The 20,059-nt window shown below is 36.3% G+C and overlaps 1 protein-coding gene across 10 annotated transcripts; it reads right to left on the bottom strand.

Annotated features, from left to right (window-relative positions):
- Positions 1-13,746, bottom strand: atxn7l3b (ataxin 7 like 3b). 10 transcript variants are annotated; one of them, XR_015503494.2, is made up of 9 exons: positions 13,481-13,746; positions 12,685-12,805; positions 12,314-12,446; positions 10,373-10,544; positions 10,113-10,210; positions 7,358-7,416; positions 7,028-7,077; positions 1,884-5,008; positions 1-1,696 (listed from the first exon to the last, which is right to left on the bottom strand). XR_015503494.2 is itself a non-coding variant. In XM_087275166.2 (8 exons), exons 2-8 carry the CDS (start codon positions 12,733-12,735, stop codon positions 4,918-4,920), a joined length of 654 nt encoding a protein of 217 aa, XP_087131292.1. In that variant the 5' UTR covers positions 12,736-12,805; positions 13,481-13,746; the 3' UTR covers positions 1-4,917.
- Positions 13,747-20,059: the final 6,313 nt, after the last annotated feature.

Genomic DNA, 20,059 nt, shown 5'->3' with positions numbered 1-20,059 from the left:
GCAGGTTCAGAGATCTTTTATTACATAGATGACATTGCCATAAGCATATGGCTTATGGTCAGGATAGCAGCAACTTTCACCTAGTCATATATTTATATATGTACACACAGTTACAAACAAAGTGAGACTGCACAAGACATCTTAGACTGTAAACATCTAATACATAAAAAAAGAATAATAATAATAAAAAAAAACAATTAATTCATTCTTTTTGGAGATCTATGCCACGCTTTGTTCTCATTGTGTCCAATAAATTAGTATTGAAAAAAAAAATGTAGTATGATCATTTGCTATAGAACTAGTGACATAATATAGTACAACTGTACCACACTTTGGCTATCGAACTACAGAAAGAAAAAAGAAAATACTGGATCATGATTCTCCGTAATTTCCTGATGGGTAACTGTTCACACATTACATTTATTTTCTTGATTCTTTGATATTAATCTTCAACAATTTCATTTCCAAAATCCCCCCAGAATGAGAGATTAAATATAAGAATGCATTATTCAGAAAGGAAAATAAAAAAAATCCTGCACCTTAGTCATGGGAGTGCTCAACTGGCCCAGCGTCTACGATATGATGAAGAGTTTTAACTCCCTCCCTGAGCATCGTGAGCATCATGCAAGTTCCTCTATCCTAGAAGTGTCATTATTTTCAGAAACCAGCCATCAAAGCTGCATGAGTAAGATATGAGAGATTGTGCAAACATTTCTGAAGATGATTAAAAAGAAACTAATGTAAACTGATTTACAGAAGAGTTAGTCCACGTCTCCACAGATCAGCATAATTCTGTTCTCATAACCCTGTGATAAAGTAAACCATGTGGCACTGTGGGTAGTGAGTGATGTCTGCTACCCAAAGTGTTACTGAGAGAATGTCTCGTCTCTTAGCAACACGCAGGAACTGTCCTGGTTCTCCACATGTTGCTTAGGACCCAGCAAAGCTTCAAAACAACAAAAATTCATCAGGCAGTTCATTACGTCTTCTACTTTTGTCAATAACTAAACAGCAGTTAAAGGGACACTCCACTTTTTTTCTGGAAATGAGGTAGTTTTACCACACTCCTAGAGTTAAACCGTTGTGTTTAAATATTTTTGAAGCCACTCAGACAATTTCTGGGTCTGGCAGGAGCACTTTTAGCTTAGCTTAGCATAAAACACTGAATCAGATTAGACCTTTAGCATCTCACTCAAAAAAAGTTTTGATAAGTTACCTATTTAAAGCTCGAGTCCTCGGTAGATCGTCTGAATGGATAATAGCAAAACTCAGCTGTTTAACTGGGTGACTTAGAAAATGAGCCTATTTCCAAAAAAAAGTGTTCCTTTAAAAGAATTCTTCACCCAAAAATGAAAATTCTGTCATTTACTCACATTTCATTTGTTACAAACCGATTTGATTTTGTTTTTATTACACCCCTAGAGTTAAACAGTTGAGTCTTACCATTTCTGAAGTCATTTAGACAATCTCTGGGTCTGCCGGGAGCACTTTTAGCTTAGCTTAGCATAAAACATTATATCGACCGTTAGCATTTCACTCAAAAAAGTTTCACCTATTTAAAGCTCAAGTCTTCTGTAGTTAAATCACCTACTAAGACTGATGGTCAAGGAAAGTTGCTGTTTTCTAAGCAGATATAGCTAGGGACTATACTCTCATTCCAGCGTAAGAATCAAGGAACTTTGCTGCTGTACCATGGCTGCAGCAGGAGCAATAACATAACGCAGTGCCTGAAATTAGTGCCCAGCTAGGTAAGTAGGTAACAGAAGTGTGTAATGTCATGGTGGCGGTTGCAGCCATGGTACAGCAGTAAAGTTCCTTGATTATTACTCTGGAATCAGAAGTTCTGATCCTCATCGATCTTGAAAATAGCAACTTTGATTTACCGTCAGTCTTAGTACATGATGTAACTATAAACAAGTCAAGCTTTGAATAGGAAAATTATCAAAGCTTCTTTTCTGAAATTTCAGCGAGGTGCTAATAGTCTAATCTGATTCAATCATCTATGCTTAAGATAAGCTAAAAGTGCTCTCGCCAGACCTGTAGATCGTCTGAATGAATTTAAAACAATGGTGAAATGCAACCATTTTACTCTAGTTGACTTATAAAATGAGCCTATTTCCAAAAAAAGTGTTCCTTTAAAGGAATTCTTCATCCCAAAAATGAAAATTGTGTCATTTACTCACATTTCATTTGTTACAAACCTATTTGTTTTTGTTGAAATATATTATGAAGACACAGGTCGCTGACACTTCAACTCCACAGTAAATTTGATCCTGCTATGGAAGTTAATGAGTGCCATGGGTACCAGCAGTTTTCAAAATATCTTATTTTTCATTCAACATAAGAAAGAAACTTAGGTTTAAAACTAGATGAGGGAGAATAAACAATGTGGTAATTTTCATTGTTGGGTGAACTATCCCTTTAACACAACAGTATCGCTAAGAATAGGGTTGCACAATACTGGAGGAATAAATGGCATTGCGATATTTTGAGTTTTCAGAGTAAAGGCACGATGTAGTCACTTATTTTCATGCAGGTCACAGATCACGCAAATCACCCAAGCCAATCTGAGACTCAGAACCACTGTGTATATATACGCGGAAATGAGGCAGTTCACTGTGAAAACAATGCACATACACTGATGAGTCAAAATATCAGGAACACATGCCTAATAAATGTGTGGTTCTCGCTGTGCTGGTAAAACAGCACCAACCCAATGCAATACGGACTCCACAAGATCCCCCTGTTGTGAAGCCACCATAGATTGAATATTGAATATGTTAATCAACTCAACTGGAGATAGATCTGGGGAAACTGGAGTTCAATAAACATCTTGAACTTTCCAGCAAGTTCTTCAGATCATTCCTAGACAACATGTGCAGATTGGCAGCGGGCATTATCGTGCCGAAAGAGGCAATTTCCACCAGGAACATTAGTATTATGATGGGGTCGAAGAAATTTTAAAGAAAAGAGGGTTTCCAGACAGCTTGTTGTGTTCTTCAAGGGGTCCACACTCACATGCCTATTGTAGGTTCTTGTAACGTTGGACAGGAACTCAGACTATACAGCCCCATATGCTGTAAAGTATGATGCGCAAATATTAAAATACTGTGTGATTTGTGTCACCGTACACATACAGTTGGTTTGGACAAGGTGGAATTCCCATAATTGCATTTGTATATCAGAGAGTTTTGGGTGTCGTCAGTTTTTGGTTGGTCCCTCCTTGGAACCCTAATGGTGAATTGCTAACCACAAACCGTGTAGAGTAACTTAGAGTTACTCAGACTCATTTCCCAAGCACTTTGAGATGCGTTTAGCTTCATAAGTACAAAGATTGAATTGTATCCGTGGTTTGTCCAGATGGATCCAGTGCCTTAGAAGCCTTAAAATACTTTTTTTTTTTTAATCTAAAAACAACATCTCTGCGTCTTCGTGTTTAGCCAATCTGTAATTTTTCTGAAATGACGTCATCTGGGCCTTAGTCACTTATTGCTACAAAGCTTAACAGCATCAGCAAAAATGCTGAACTGAACTGTAATGTTTACACACATGATCCATCTTCCCAGGCACATACTGGTCTGGCATGTATACTACATCGGTATGAGTTGGTTTTAGCAGTTCTTGAGATGATGATGATGATAGGGAAAGCTCTGGCTTTGTGTCTATTTAGTCTCTGTTGCCATGCAATAACAACTTTCTCTTTAGATGCTCAGATTGTTTTTATCCTGCCTATATATTCTGCAACCTATACTTCAATTACTAAATTATTTACTTGCGTAGACTTGGAGATGGTCTACGATATTCTCTAAACCTATGATGACCTATCATTAAGTTTTGTCTCATCAGTGTATGTGTAATTATATGAACACTCACTGTTTTTTGGAAACAGGCTCATTTTACAATTCACCAAGTGTTAAACAGTTGTTTTACTATTTTTGAATCCATTTAGCCGATCTCCAGATGTGTCTGAGCACTTTTAGCTTAGCTTAGCATAGGTCATTAAATCGGATTAGACCATTAGCATTTTGCTCAAATTACCTTATAACTAAATTCCCTATTTAAAGCTTGACTTCTCTGTAGTTACATTGTGTACCAAGATTGATGGAAAATGAAAGTTGCTAGTTCTAGGTCAATATGGCTAGGAACTATACTCCAGGGTAATGATCAAGGAACTTTGCTGACTAATTTTAGCTGCAGCTGGTGTAATAGTACAATGCATTGGTTGAAAATAGTTCCCATTATTACGCTAAAAATAAGACTATAGTTCCTAGTCATATCAAGCTAGAAAAGAGCATTTCATTTTCTGTCAGTCTTAGTACACAATGTAACTACAGAAGGGACTAGCAATAATTCCAGAGGAGTTAAACTAAGTAAAGTAAGGCTATTTCCAAATAAAGTGGAGTGTTCCTTTACAGTGTAGCATGCACAGTTGAGAACTGCACTAAGCCACATGGCTATTTTGATCTCATTTCAATATACTGTGCAGCCCTAGCTTACAACATGTTTATACCAACACGTAAAGCTTCAAAATTGACCTTGAACATCTGAAATGCACCAAAAGGGGGCCGTTCACACAGTACACACTGCAATTACATTGCTAGTTTAAGTAAACATGCACTAGGTGGATGTGTTTGAGCGTTGCGCCGTTTGCATTGTCACATGCTTGACATAGCATTTTAAATCTGTGATGCTCAAGGTAAAGTGCTTACTCAAAAAACTTTTTTTTCACCCTTACACCACCTGCTTTTCAACTCACAAACACGTTCTATTGTGAATGGCCCCTGAAAGCCCCGATAAACTTCAAGCAAATATCCAATAACGAAGAGGTATTATGTAATCTCAAAGAAAATCAGGCCAAAATTAATGGCAAAGAACACTTTCCAGAAAAGTTTGTTCCCGCTGGTTAACACCTTCGAACTACCACTGACCCGTGGTGATTAGAGGTGTGTTCTGAGACTCTGCTTTCTTTGACGTGGAAATCTTCTCCGGTTCATCTCTTCGGTTCAGTCTGTCAGGGTCAGAGGAGAGTGGAAACATGAACAAACTGGAAAATCACTTGATTGCAAAACCTGTTATGCTCAGATTCTTTTTTATTAATAAGAATCAGATTCTTATTAACAATGCTTGAACAGTAACAGAAAGGCATTAATACTTTTTAGAATTAAACAAAAGAATGAGATGTCCATCCTTGTTAGTAATACAACAAATATTAATAAATAAAATAACAAAAATTATCAAAATAAATGCTAAAGAAGCTTAAGAAGTAGGGGAGTTAAAGTTCACAAAATATGAAACCAAAATCCTCTAATGATGAATATATTCATCATTTCATCTCTCTTAAGGTCTTTAAATATATCACAAATTCTTATACCCCGATTCATTGTGAACTTATGGGGGCTGTTCCATTCACCAAGCAAACAGAAACAGCCAGGCTTATTTTGCTAAGTCAGGTTGATTAATGGCGGATTTGGTGTCATAAATCAAATTTATGATAGTTCAAACTCAGTCACTCTGGCAACTTATGCTGGGAAACTAGCCTGGTCTGGGGCAGGCTAATTCTCAAGCTAAGTCTTAAATTCAAGCTTAATCAAAGTAATGTTAACATTCACCTGCCGTAATCTGATGCCTGCCATCTTAATTCACTTAACCTCTTAATAATGATTACAACTTTATAGTCACTTAATAGTAAATACACATACACCAAACATCTTTTAGAATAGAATGATAATACATTTAAATTCAAGTTATTGAACCAAAACCCTGCTGAAAAATCCAGCTTAAACCAGTCTAGGCTGGTTGGCTGGTATTAGCTGGTTGACCAGCCTGGTTTTAGAGGGGTTTTGGCCATTTACAGGCTGGTTTTCAGCTATTTCTAGCCTGGTCTTAGCTGGTCAGGCTGGAAAATGACCTGCTAAATCCAGCTAAAACCAGCTTGACCGCCCTGGTTTAAGCTGGATATAGCTGGTTTTGGCTGGGCTCCCAGCTTGGCTTGGCTGGTCATCTCCCAGCCTGACCAGCTAAGACCAGGCTGGAATAAGCTGGAAACCAGCCTGAAAATGGCCAAAACCCCTCTAAAACCAGCCTGGTCAACCAGCTAAAACCAGCCAACCAGCCTATGCTGGTTTAAGCTGGATTTTTCAGTAGGGAACCAATACAAACTACAACATTTAAACTAAATTATATTAATTTTTATGTTTATTAGGGTTTAATATCTGCAATTTCCTGTCGTACAGCCGTACTGTAGTTTTTAATAATTATTTTTAAATTATTATATGTTTGAACTAAAAACTAGCGCGGCACACTCGCTGTGAACAGCTGTGTCTCATTTCAGAGCTCCTTCAGTATTTGTTGCCATGGTAGCACACAACATAATCGATGCATCTACACTCGACCTACAGGGTTTTGTGACAGTAATGTGCACGAGCAGTTATCTAGATTATTTAAACTAGGGGTGTCCAAACTCGGTCCCGGAGGGCCGGTGTCCTGCATATGTTAGTTCCAGCCCCAATTAAACACACCTGAACCAGCTAATCAAGCTCTTACTATGTATACTAGAAACTTACAGGCAGGTGTGTTAAGGGAAGTTGGAGCTAAACTATGCAGGACACCCCTGATTTAAGGAGCTTGGAGTTGGACACCCCTGATTTAAACTGAACTCAGATTAGTTAGCTCAAATGATCTTTAACTTGCTGTTGTGGAACTAATTTAAGCGTGGATGTTTAGTTTGCTCATTAAAGTCAGGCTTTTGACTTAAATCTCCGCTTTTCTAAACGACTTTTATGAAACAGCCCCCTGCTCTCTATATATTGTCATTGATAATATATGCATATTTTGTTATTAAAAGTAAAGTGTGCAGCCCATTTTTACATATTCATCTAAAATCTGCTGCTCTGGTGTTTTGAAATTCTTTTTACCCCAAGTGAAAAATGGAAAATAACTATAGTATATATAATAGTATATGAAGGCTTCAAAGTTTAACGGTGTTTTATATTCCACACAGTCCATTTGCTTTAAATTAAATACATACCTACCATTTTTATGTTTCATGGATTTGGATCTTCTTGGTGAATTTGGATTCTGTTGAGAGATGAGACAAACATTAGCCCACAGCCAGGATGTGCAAATAAAAGCAATGAAAACAACATAAAAGGTGACAAGGCAGGTAAAGTACGCTACAGTCCAGAACTGATCAGAGAGCCAAGTGTAAGAAAAATTGATAGAAACTTTTGTTACGAATTATACAATCTTAAAACAAATATATTAAAGCTACAGCTAGTTTGCCCAAGATCCTGTGTCTACAATTGTAAGAGAGCATCTAAGAGCAGAAAGAACATCTATAACAGTAAAGCAGACTTACCAAGTGTACAGGCTGTTTCAAAGAATGTAAAAATACCTTATCTGACTTTCTCTTCTTGGCTGGAAAACAAAATGTTAAAAACAAAAAAAGATTAATAAATAGCTTCAGTTACTATTTAACCAGTTAAACCCATTTAGCTCGGCAATTTATTCTAAAGCAGGGTTTCCCAACTCCAGTCCTCAGACCAATAAAGAATCAACTTATTTATATTCAAAAATACATATTTTTGCTTTACGTTTAATTGAAGTGGGTTATAACATGCTCATTTTCACAAAAATCACGTTAATCTTGAGTGCCTAAGAGTTGATCTACATCCATCTTTTTTTGAAAACTTTTTAGTTATTTTTTTTCTTTTATGACACATTTACAGCTTTCCGATTCATTCCTGAAGAAAACGATCACCTGGAGGCGTGTCATGGGCGGAGCTACTGAGTCAACTGTGCATAAGTAAGAAAGATGAACTCTAATTTTAATCAAATAATGCTTACTTGGGTAATTGTGCTTTGTAAAATATATGCTAACCTCCTATTATCGATGTCTATTTATACTAATGTTTTTCCGTATACTCTTAAAAAACAAATGTATATGGTTTAGGCAACTAGAACATTTACTCTATTCTTCTGCCAGTTAAACAGTCACTTACTTTCATCTAGTTTAGGAAAAGTTGATCAATTGACATATAGCAAATCCAGCTGCTGCCTTGCTGCCTGTGGCATGTAATACACCAGACGCATTGCTAGGGTTGGGTATAATTTGGGGTTATTTCGATGCCGGTGCTAAATCGACACTTTTAAAAATGTACAGGTGCCAAAGTGGTGTCTGAACCAATACTTTTGAGACACAAAATGATGGTGGACGACTCTAAAAAACCTTTTAATTGACAGAAAAATAATTATTTTATAGGGGTGTCAAAATTAATCGTTTCTTCAATGCACCGTGATGCAGACGTGGACAATTCAGTATCGGTTCAGTAATAATCATAACCGGTTATTACTGACGTCATTTACCTCATATGCGCTCTGTCGCGAGGGAGACGATCGCGAGTATTTACAACGCTCTAACTCTTAAATACTCATGAACTGTGCACAATTTCACTGTGTGAGTTTGAGAATGAAAGTAGCCTACCCCATCTCTCTCTCTCTCTCGCTCGCTCTCGCTCTGTTTCTCTCTCTTTCTCACACACACACACAGTGGCCCATTTGACCTGCTAGCGTGGCTGTTTTACAGAGTTACTTTTGGATACAGAAACGAGCGCGTGTCTACAGAGTTTTCTCCAACGTGTCTATCACAGATCGGCTGTGAGATCGCCGCTGCCACCTGCCGCCTGCCGCTTACCATTCATCTGAAGAGCGCAGCGAGCAAGAGCCAATCGCAACCCAATCAATCCCAATCAAAGGGGTGTAAGAGAACTAGACAAGGATCAGAAATTGAGCTGGATATTTATATTTGTTTATATTATTTGCTTAATGCTCGTTTTTTTTCAAAGTTACAGTTTATATATCTGACTGTTTGTATTAAATGACGCAATTGTATTACAAATAATAACCTATATAAATATAAATATATTTATACATTTTAATACAAGAGCTGCTGCTGTGAAAAAATATATAAAAGCAGCGTCAATGCACCGTGATGCACCCAAATATCGAATTGAACCGAATCGATGGCATGATAATCGTAACTGAACCGAACCGTGAGACGTGTAGGTTCACACCTCTATTATTTTAATCATTTTAATTGAACAATATAATTAAACTTTACATCAATTCATATTTCATACATTTGAATTGCATAAATATATTTTCTTAATCATTTGTTTGTCGGCATGAATGCCAGATTTGCATTATGCAATTAACATTACATTAGCTTAGTACTAACCTGTGGAAAGGCTGTCATCAAAATCAGTGAACACCTTTTATCTAGGGTTAGCGCTTGAGTCGTCACAGAGTACTGTCACTGATTTTAATATGATTAAGACAATACTCTAATTAAAAGTCGAGCATTTAACAGATATTTTTGGTTACCTTAATCCGACTGAAGTCAAAATCGATCTAAACAGAAATCAAATTAAGACAGGCAGAGTATCCCTATTTAGTTGCATTATTAAAGTGTGTTAGGGGGGGTGGGGGAGGCATTTAAAAGCTGATGCATTTAAAAACTACATGTGAATAGGGATAAATTATGGCTAAATGAGATCAGCTTACTCTCACAAGCACATTCATTCTCAGCCGAGCACTGCTGTGGGGTAATGGGTGCATACACTTATGAGAAAAGTGCCCCTACAAGGACTTCAGCTCTTAGTTATACAAAATAGAGCCAGTTTCAAAAAAAGGATTGTGGCACTCTTTACCACCTGAAAGAAAGATTTAAAAAAATATTTGTCCAAATATGTTTTTGAAACTTGACCCATGCTTTAGCAGTCTAACACTTTAAACAGTGTAAATAACTCTGTATGAATCAAATTGCATTGGACCCCCGCTTTAAAGAGCTATTAATTTATTATAACTCAAATCAATGTTTTTGTTTTTATGTATTAATACAATGTACATTTAGCTCGTTGTTGTCACAGAATAAATCCCTTTAGTCTTATACAACAGCCCTGATTCATGGTGGACTGCTGATAAGCCTGTGGGGCTTTATTCTTTAAATAACAGCTGGCTGGATATGCATATAACCCTTACAAAATGTGCAGGGTGGGGACCCCTGAGGACAGAAGTTGGGAACCTGCAAAAAATGCGATGCATAATAGTCTCACCTTTCTTTTCTGCCCCATAAGACCAGTCATTGTCGTTGACATCATCATTGTCCTCCTGATCGCTCTCCGATTTGTTCGTGTTGTTGCCACTCGCAATTCTAAGTATACGCACAAACAACACCAGTACAAAGATCATTCATTGTATCATCATTTATGGTGGATTCCAGAAATTTTAGCAAGCAACAAGCTTTTCGGAGCATTTGCGTTGAGTTCAGGTGACAGGTATTTTATAAATATGATCTAATGTTCAGTCATAATACCTGCGGTTGGCAATACGACTGCTGTTGCGGCCCATGCCAAGGCATTTCTCCAGATGAGGAGCAAATCGTGAGGCAGCGATGCTCCGGCTGCAGTTGGGACAAACGCACTCTTTGTTTTTCCACTGGTTGTACACTTGCCCAAAAATGTCTACTCCAGGCTGGTCCACAATTTCTAGAATAAATTTTAAGTTAGAAATGACTTGATTATTGGCCTGTTCTGCATAAACTAAAATGACACGTTAAATGGCAGCATGAGATTCTTCCTTTTTGGGGAAAAAAAAACAACAGTTAAACCCCTTCGAACTACATTCAAACCAATGACAACAGTTATTTAATATGTAAATGTTGCTTCGCCTTCTTTGGTCATTTCTTCAGTTCAGTCTTTAATGTCAGACTAATACTTTAAAACAGAAAACATTATGTAATTGTAATTGTAATTGAAAGCAACATAGACTGTTTTTACTGTATAAAGGGCTAAAAAAATGAACATGACCTCATTTGACTGAAGCGTGGAACTGCAGATCTCATGCAATTTCAAGTTAATCAGATGATTTTTTTTAACTGATTTCTTCCAAGTGTGAACTTTTTTGTGGTAAAATTGCAAAGATCATAAACAAAAAAAGTCCACTACAAGTAATAAAAGTTCAGTCTTTCCAGGAAATCTCTTTAATGTACAGAGGCATCCAGTAATCATTGTAATTGAGTAAAACACATAATGTTTTAACTGATGAAATATGAAAGCAAAAACCAAATGATTACCAGTGTTGGGCAGTAGCATCGCTACAAGTAGTGACTACTTTCGAAATCAAAAAGATTTTCAATAGAAAAGCTATTATTTTAGTCAAGTAGCGTATTAGCGTCCACACAAGCTCCATTTACCGATCACAAATCAATAAGTGACGGCACCGACATTCACAGAGCTGTGAGGCCGGTCTCTAGCTGATAAAAGTAAATCCATATGATGTTTCTTCTTTTTTCTGTTTTACTTTGGTCAACAACGATATACAATAGTTACTGCTACATCTCTCTCTGGTCAGTGACGTCGCCAGCAAATTAGGCTAACACAAGAAATTAGCTTGACGGAAATATGACTGAGGGAGGAGTTAGTTTTTTGTTTTTGCTGTTATATATCATAATTTGTTGGTTTAGTATAGAATATTAGTAAATAATTTAACTGAACAATTATGCTTCGTAAGTTTTATTGACAGTTTTGTTGATCCCTAAGATATGATTGACTTGGATTTGAGTTGCTTCGACTAAAAATTGAAAATTGCAAAAATAGCTAAGATGAAGCTAAGCTAATTGTGCCAAGTAGCTTTTAGATTAGCTAGCTACATTTCCCAGAGAGTAGCTTTTAGTGTGGTTAAGCTACATTTTAAGTAGAGTAGCTAATAGCTTAGCTCACTTCACTTTTCAAGTAGCATGCCCAACACTGATGGTTCCAGTATATGCTTAGCAGTGCTCTTTAAGTTAAATTAGGTATAATAATTTTTACAATTCAGGGTTGATTGACAGTTTTTAACATTTTAAAGAATACCCTCGTATACAATGTCTGCCTCATCTGTGATAAGAAGCGCTACTATGAAAGAACCCTGACAGAGTGGATCCGATCTACTGGTTTTATGGAAGATGACGGCATGAACACATTTCAAGATAACTATATGGGTGTTTTTACAGAGGAAAGCCTGATAGATTCAGAATGGAATGATAATTTTGAGGGTTTACAGCACCTGAATGAAGCATCATGCTTTAGTTCCACTTCTAAACATCTCTTTGGGAAAATGCATAAATGTCTCAACATGTGGTAACCAGAATCTATGCAACGAGTTCAACGTGATCACACAAATGAATGCCACTTACTCTTGGAAAGCTGCTTGGCTTGAAACATTTGACTTTTATTTGATCTGTGCTTAATACAAAGAACAAATTACCAAAACTCACCAAAATCTTTCATACTCTCTTGGTCTGTATCGTCCAGGAAAAAGTATCCCTGTTTGACAGCCCTGTGAACTTCAAAACAAAGACCCAAACAGGCGTCCTCCACCAGGTCAGACAGGATCTCTTGAGCAAAGCCCTGTGGGAAAAGACACAACACTTGAATCACATTGTAACCTTCAGAATTATAATCATTGCATTCACCTTGCACTCAATGAACACATCAGCTGGGAAAACCAATGAAAGCAGTGCAAAAATGTATATCGATAATCAGGCTTCATAACGCAGAGGTGAAACACCCACATGCGCTTGCTTATTCAACACAGATACAGTTACGCAGAATATAGAAAATGAAAAATAAATGCGTACCCACTCACCTCCATCTTACTGTTGTCCATACTGGACAGAGACACGTCCTCCATTTTCATTTGCAAAAGCTCCAGGAGAAAGAACTGCTGTCTACATGCTGTAGTGCAGCAGTCATGGGCTGAGGAGAGGCTGAAACAACAACAACCCAAAGAAAGGGAGACAACCACAGACACAGGCAGGGCATGAGACAGCAATACATGCTCTTTAAAAAAAAATCAATATAGGAAGACAAAACAAAAGCCCTCACCGTGTAGTTTCACATGGTTATAATATTTTAAACAGTTGCAAATATCAACGCACTGCAGCACAAAACAACAGCTAGAATAATGAGTGATACGTCACTGCTTCGCCTTTATTAACAGGCGGTTCCACTGCATTCTGCAAACCATAAGCTTTCGCAATGATGAAGGTTGTTTCATATTAAGAGTTGATAAAACGTTATTAAATCGCTCATTTATGATGATTAAATGGACATCCAGTTTCGTCTAACGTTGAAGACGCAAACAACAGATTAACTTATCGTAGACTTGGACACAGAAAACCTATCATGCTTAGATAGAAAACTATTATCAACATTAAAAATGTAGGTTATTAAATATGACTGGTGCAAAACTGTATTATTATTATACACAATCCGTAATATTTGGATTCACTGCGAAGCTCTGCATTGACTGAACGTGTGTCGCGAGAGTTAACGCTAACGTTCCGTTTAATGGTATACAAGTCGTCAGCGAAAGCTCCAACAAATATTGGGTCGTTATCTAAAATGTTGACCTGTATTGAATGTACATTACTATCACTCACCAGCTCGGGAATGGAGGCTGTTGTCGATCTGTTCACTGCACTGACTGAGGTTGCTCATCTGATCAAATCAATACTGAAATCTGATAGGGATCTAACTTACAAGTTCTTTGTCCCATTAACGGTTTGCGCATGAAAGGTAACAAACAAAAAAGTTCCAAAGAGACATTTCCCACTAAGTATTTCCTCATAGACAAAACAAAGTTCCACATTCAGCGTTCAATCTCTTATCCCCGTCTGCAGACTTCCATTTCCCTTCAGCCAGACCTGAGCAATCGATCCCCGCTCATCTTGTTCTTAACACCTCGGTGTTGAATCGCTTAGCCGGGTCTGCCAGGAGGAAAATAGACATAAATGGAAATTCTCGTCAAGTTACACGAAATACATTCTGCCTCTGTTCCTCGAAAATATTGTGCCTATAGTCGTAAAGCGAAAAAAAATATTGTGCCTATAGTCGACCAGAACTGTGACTATACTTAAAAAGCTAAACTCCTCTTTTCCATGGTAAATGTTATGTACCCGCTCTTGTTCTTATTTGTTTTATATTTTCTGTCTCTCATTCTTTTTTTTTTTTGTTACTTTGTTTACACGTTATGCTAAAATGTGCAATATTGTAAGATTTGTTATGCATTTGACTGGAAATGTTCAGCAAATACAATAATTAAAAATGTTTTAAGGCCATTAAAGTACATTTACTGCAAAAAATAAAAATAAATAAATAATAAAATAATAATAATAATAATAATAATACTCTCTCTGTACCAATGTACCAATATTATGTTTCTGTTATACAACAAATGTAAAAAAAAAACAAAAAAACAAACAAATGAAATACATTCTGCTACCATGAACAAAACTTTTAACTTTAATCAAAGTTTAATCAATATCAACAACCATATACTGGTATCAACTAGTCATTTGGAGAAATTGATGTCTGGAATGAACAAATACTAATGCTAATGATAATAATAATGATAAATCTTACTTTTTATAACCTGAAATAAATGTTGCCACAAAATAAAGCAAGACTTAATTTAAGAAAAATAAATAAATGAGATAATAAATGAGGATTGTCTTACAACAGGCCCTAAACATAGTTTTATTAAAAGCATAATAACTTGTTAGGCACACATCTTGTTTCTTGTAAGAGATTATTGTAAGGTACAAATGCAAGATGTAGAGCATGTTAAAAAGTAGAATAAAAAAAAATCAGTGAAAGAACCATATTTAGGAATCGAGAATTATAATAGTGAAAAGTTGGCCTGTAATTCAGCATAAAATTAAAAGAAGAGATACGTTCTTGCAGGTTATTGTGTCAACTAAAACTTTTTGCCCAATTCCCATTTGAAAAACTTCCAGATCATTGATAAACTTTGGTTTTCACATTGCCATATAGCATTCATTCATTCATTTTCTTGTCGGCTTAGTCCCTTTATTAATCCAGGGTCGCCACAGCGGAATGAACCGCCCTTCCAGCCGCAACCCATCTCTGGGAAACATCCACACACACATTCACACAGACACTCATACAATACGGACAATTTAGCCTACCAAATTCACCTAAACCGCATGTCTTTGGACTGTGGGGGAAACCGGAGCACCCGGAGGAAACCTACGCGAACGCAGGGAGAACATGCAAACTCCACACAGAAACGCCAACTGAGCCGAGCTTCGCGCCACTGCCTCGCCCATTGCCATATAGCTTACTTCAAATTTCACTATAACATTTTTCATGGGCAGCACAGTGGCGCAGTGGGTAGCACAATCACCTCACAGCAGGAAGGTTGCTGTTTTGAGCCACGGCTGGGTCAGTTGGCATTTTTGTGTGGAGTTTGTGTGCATGTTCTCCCCGTGTTGGTGTGGTTTTTCGTGCCGGTGCTCTGCTTTCCCCCACAAGTCTAAAAACACATGATATAGGTGAATTGGGTAAGCTAAATTGTCCATATAGTGTGTGTAAATGAGTGTGGATTTAAAGCGAAGGGTTGCAGCTGGAAGGGCATGTCCTGCATAAAACTTATGCTGGAAAAGTTGGCGGTTCATTCCGCTGTGGCGACCCCAGATTAATAAAGGGACTTGGTCAAAAAGAAAATGAATGAACACTTTTCATGAGATTGGGACTGAACTGAACAGGCCACTTAAAAACATTCTATGACAAACTGAACCCTGCTTTTTTGTAGATTTGGCTGTATATATGTCACCATTTAACCAGCATTGTTAAGTCTATCCACAGTAGTTATCATGGTTTAGTCCTCCTTACAGCCAGGGTGTCCCCTATTTGAAACAGTAAAGCAGCATTGGAAGACAGAGCCATCCATTTGATTGTGCAGATCATGTCCTTCTGCTTATAAACTTATTTTACTCCAAGTAAAAATACTGATAATTCATACTTCCAAAGAGTTCAAATTTGGACACATCACTTCATTTCTTTAAATCCTGCAAGAACAATCCAAATGAAATGTACTGTATTTTCCATGTTCCTTCATTCAGCAACATGTTTCTTTCAACAGGTATAATACAATTTTATCAAATCAATTATTCATAACTAAAAAGTGTTCAACACTTGTCTAATGTTCTTACTCTGCAGTGGCATTTTTCATCAATGCATCTTGCAAGAATTTGCCAGTAAATTAAAGGTTTCAATAAACTTTTTAAACTCCCCTTGTCATGATATTTTGTGCCTTTTCTTAAACATCCTCATTGAGATATCAGACATCCCACCACTCCCGGAAGCTCCAGGAATCTCAGAAATATTAATAGTGGCTCAATAATACAGTCAGATTAATAGTGAAGTGATTGATCCAATCAAACTATTGATGGAAGGTTTGCGAAGAAAGTTCATGCTCCTTCTACACCTAAACTTGAAGTATTTGGTATTTTATTTTAAAATACATTTCAAAGTATTTTTGCCCAACCCTGAGTGTCTTGTAGTAGCTGTTTATAGACTTTCTAAAACAGAGGTACTTGTAGTTATTCAATACTTTTTCACAGCCTCTCTTTCCAGATAAATGCATCAGACATTACTTGTTCCAAACTTTGGAGTTATGATATGACCAGCTGAACAGCATTGTTTGAATAACTTATTTGCCATACACAGCATTAGGAAAATCAGACCGCTCCTATATTTACATTTTACATTTAGTTATTTAGCAGACGCTTTTATCCAAAGCAACTTACAAATGAGGACAAGGAAGCAATTTACACAACTATAAGAGCAACAATGAATAAGTGCTATAGGCACTTAAGTTTCAGGTCTGTAAAATCTAAGAAGGAAAGTATTAGTAGTATTAGTATTAGTTTTTTTTTTTGTACAGTTGGTGTGATATCCAGACAGGCAATTGCAGATTAAGTGAAGTGGAGACTAAATAGTTGAGTTTTTAGTAGTATATATGAGTATGCTGTATCCCAAAAAAGATTTTACCTTAAATGTTTTGTGCTGGTTTAATGACCTGTTCAACTGGTCCTGGGCTTTTTTGTTGAATTTGACTTCTAGCATTAGCTGTTAGCTTTTTTTAAATCTCTTGGTATTTCAACGCAATCTCACAGCAATTCATAACTTTTTGATTTAGTGGCTAATTCGTATAAATTCGTACAATCTAAATTCGTACAATTTAGTTTGATTTGCTCATCACCCAATGACGGTTGCGGGTTAGGTGCCACGCCTCCTTTTTAAAATCGTACAATTCATACGAATTGGCCATCAAACTGACAAAATATAAAATACTTACTTTTCCTCGTGAGATCAGGCTGGATATTTCATAGAATCCATGATGCTAAATAACACGATTATCTGCATGAAACTATGCAACTTTAAAGACTCTGTAGTATGTTTAACTGTGGACACGGGATTGTATCCATGTGTGCAGCAAACCCATGGGATCATCATCTGAACACAGACCCTGGTTCAGTTTAAACGCTCAATAGAGTTGCATAGTCTGCAGCAATATGGCGATGCCCAAAACAAATCTCCTGTCAAGGACAATAAAGTTTTACTACTACTACTACTACTACTACTACTACTAGAGTCAACTGATTATGCTGGAGGATTTTATTTTTACAAATTTTTAATAAGAAAATGTGAAATTTCAGTGCTTTCCCTGCTGAAAAATCCAGCTTAAACCAGCCTAGGCTGGTTGGCTGGTTTTAGCTGGTTGACCAGGCTGGTTTTAGAGGGGTTTTGGCCATTTCCAGGCTGGTTTCCAGCCATTTCCAGCTTGGTCCTAGCTGGTCAGGCTGGAAAATGACCAGCCAAATCCAGCTAAAACCAGCTTGACCAGCCTGGTTTAAGCTGGACATAGCTGGTTTTGGCTGGACTCCCAGCTTGGCTAGGCTGGTCAAGCTGGTTTTAGCTGGTCATTTCCCAGCATGACCAGCCAAGACCAGGCTGGAAATAGCTGGAACCAGCCTGGAAATGGCCAAAACCCCTCTAAAACCAGCCTGGTCGACCAGCTAAAACCAGCCAACCAGCCTAGGCTGGTTTAAGCTGGATTTTTCAGCAGGGTTACCTTTTTTTCTAACAGCCCCTTTCTATGTTTTGAAGCTTAACAATCTTTTGCTGCATATATAACTAAACACTTTTGATTGTCTACAGAAAAAAGCACTGTTGTAACTTGTCTAATTAACCTAACTTGCCTAAACATAAATGACCCAGTTAAGCCTTTCAATTGGACTTTAAGCTGAATATTATATTTTGCAAGATACCTAGTGAAATATTGTGTATCAACTGTATTTATCTATACAAATAGCATCCAGTCGCATTATACACTGTAATACACAAAAGTTAAGGTAACTCAACCCATTTGAGGAAACTGATTGCAACAAACCATTTAAGTTCAAAAACTAATCCTAATGAGTACTGTGAACTTAATCAATTTGAGTAAACAAAGCAATTTGAGCACAGTAAAACCCATTAAATGATAAGAATTTAAAACAACTGTGTACTGCAAAACCCAATAAGTTAAGGAAACTCAAACCATTTGAGGAAACCGATTGCAACAAACCGTTTGAGTTAAAAAACGAATCTATATGAGTACTGTAAACTTACTCCATTTAAGTTGATGTAATGAGGTATTTAATTAACTTGTTACCCTCAACACTGAGTTCAAAACTCTTTTCAAATGAGTAGAATTACTCTCATTTCATTTAATAAAGTTGACTGTTGGGTTTTACAGTAGACAAATTTTGTCTTTAGAATTTAATTAATTCATGTACATTTTGTCAATACAACTTTCTATGTTTTCTTTTAAGTTTTATGTACATTTCCATGTTAAAACACTTGACATAAAACAGCCAACAATAAAAAAACAAAGTAAAAAAAACACTTTTATAAATTTTTATCAATTTATTTGATCAGCACAAAATATATGCATACTTCAAAAAATAAGTCCTTCGGGTTTAATGCCAAATATACTCCTCAAACAAGAAGAAATTGTTTGTACATAGATTTTATGATGTAAAATAAAGTTTAAAAATAAGGAATACAACTTTTGATTGACATCTTTGGTCCCATAAAAAACCTTTACTATCTGTAGGACCTTTAAAAAGGTTCTTTACAGTGAAAAAGGGTTCTTCTATTACTTAAATGTATTTCACACCAATAAAAAAATTGTTCTTTTAAGAACTATTGTATGAGGAACTGAAAACAATGGCATTACTGCAAAAGTGCACTTAAAAAACCTTCATAATACAATAGATTAGTGCAAAAGTTATAAACGGTGCTTCTAAGTAAGAACTGTAATGGACCATTATTATTACATTTTACATACAGAAAACCCAGAGAATTTTGTCTTTGCTGCAATAAAGCATTAAAGTTGGGCAATATCATCACCTTAGAATTATAAGGTTGTAGCTGACATTTTTGTCAAAATTGAGTTATTCACATATTCTTATTAAATGACAAATTATTTACATTATGGAATGTTTTTTTTTAAAGTTATTTACATTCTAGGACTTTTTATTTAAAAAACAAAAACTGTTTATCTACAAAGTTGACCACTAGCTTGGCTCTATAAGGTTCTTTCTTGGAGCCAATCAGCATTTTTAATACACGCACGAGGACCAATCAGGATTAGCTTTCTTTGTTAATTCGCCAGACTGCTCCATTGACAGCGGGAAAGACCAGAAAGACAAAAATCACAGTCAGAGTCGACTGAATATCGCTGCACCACACAATATTAAGATGTGTGTAAATGTGATGATTTAGAAGTGTTTTTTGACATTGAGATGAAATGTTAAATTTCACATTGTTTAAAATAGAAATGAATATTAAAACATTTCTATATTAAATGTGATTTTTTTTTATTTGTGTATATATGATAAGTGAAACATGTTTCAGTATTTATTAAACTCATTTGATTATTGTCTGTTTTCTTTTAAAGTCTTTAATATTAAGCTTTGAAGGCCAAATACTTAATTTAATCCACGGGGCATATAATTCAATAAATATACTTTAATAATTTATATAAAGCATAACAATTTTATAATATCAATAATAAACATATTAATTAGATAAAATTAACAGCTGCACTTTACAAAATATTGAGCTCAGCCTTGTATGCTTAATTCAAACAAGAAAAAAATATTCAT

This window comes from Danio rerio, chromosome 12 (genome assembly GCF_052040795.2).
Source record: "Danio rerio strain M-AB ecotype USA chromosome 12, GRCz13ab, whole genome shotgun sequence".
Taxonomy (NCBI): domain Eukaryota; kingdom Metazoa; phylum Chordata; class Actinopteri; order Cypriniformes; family Danionidae; genus Danio; species Danio rerio.
This window is presented reverse-complemented; position numbering and strand designations above follow the sequence as displayed.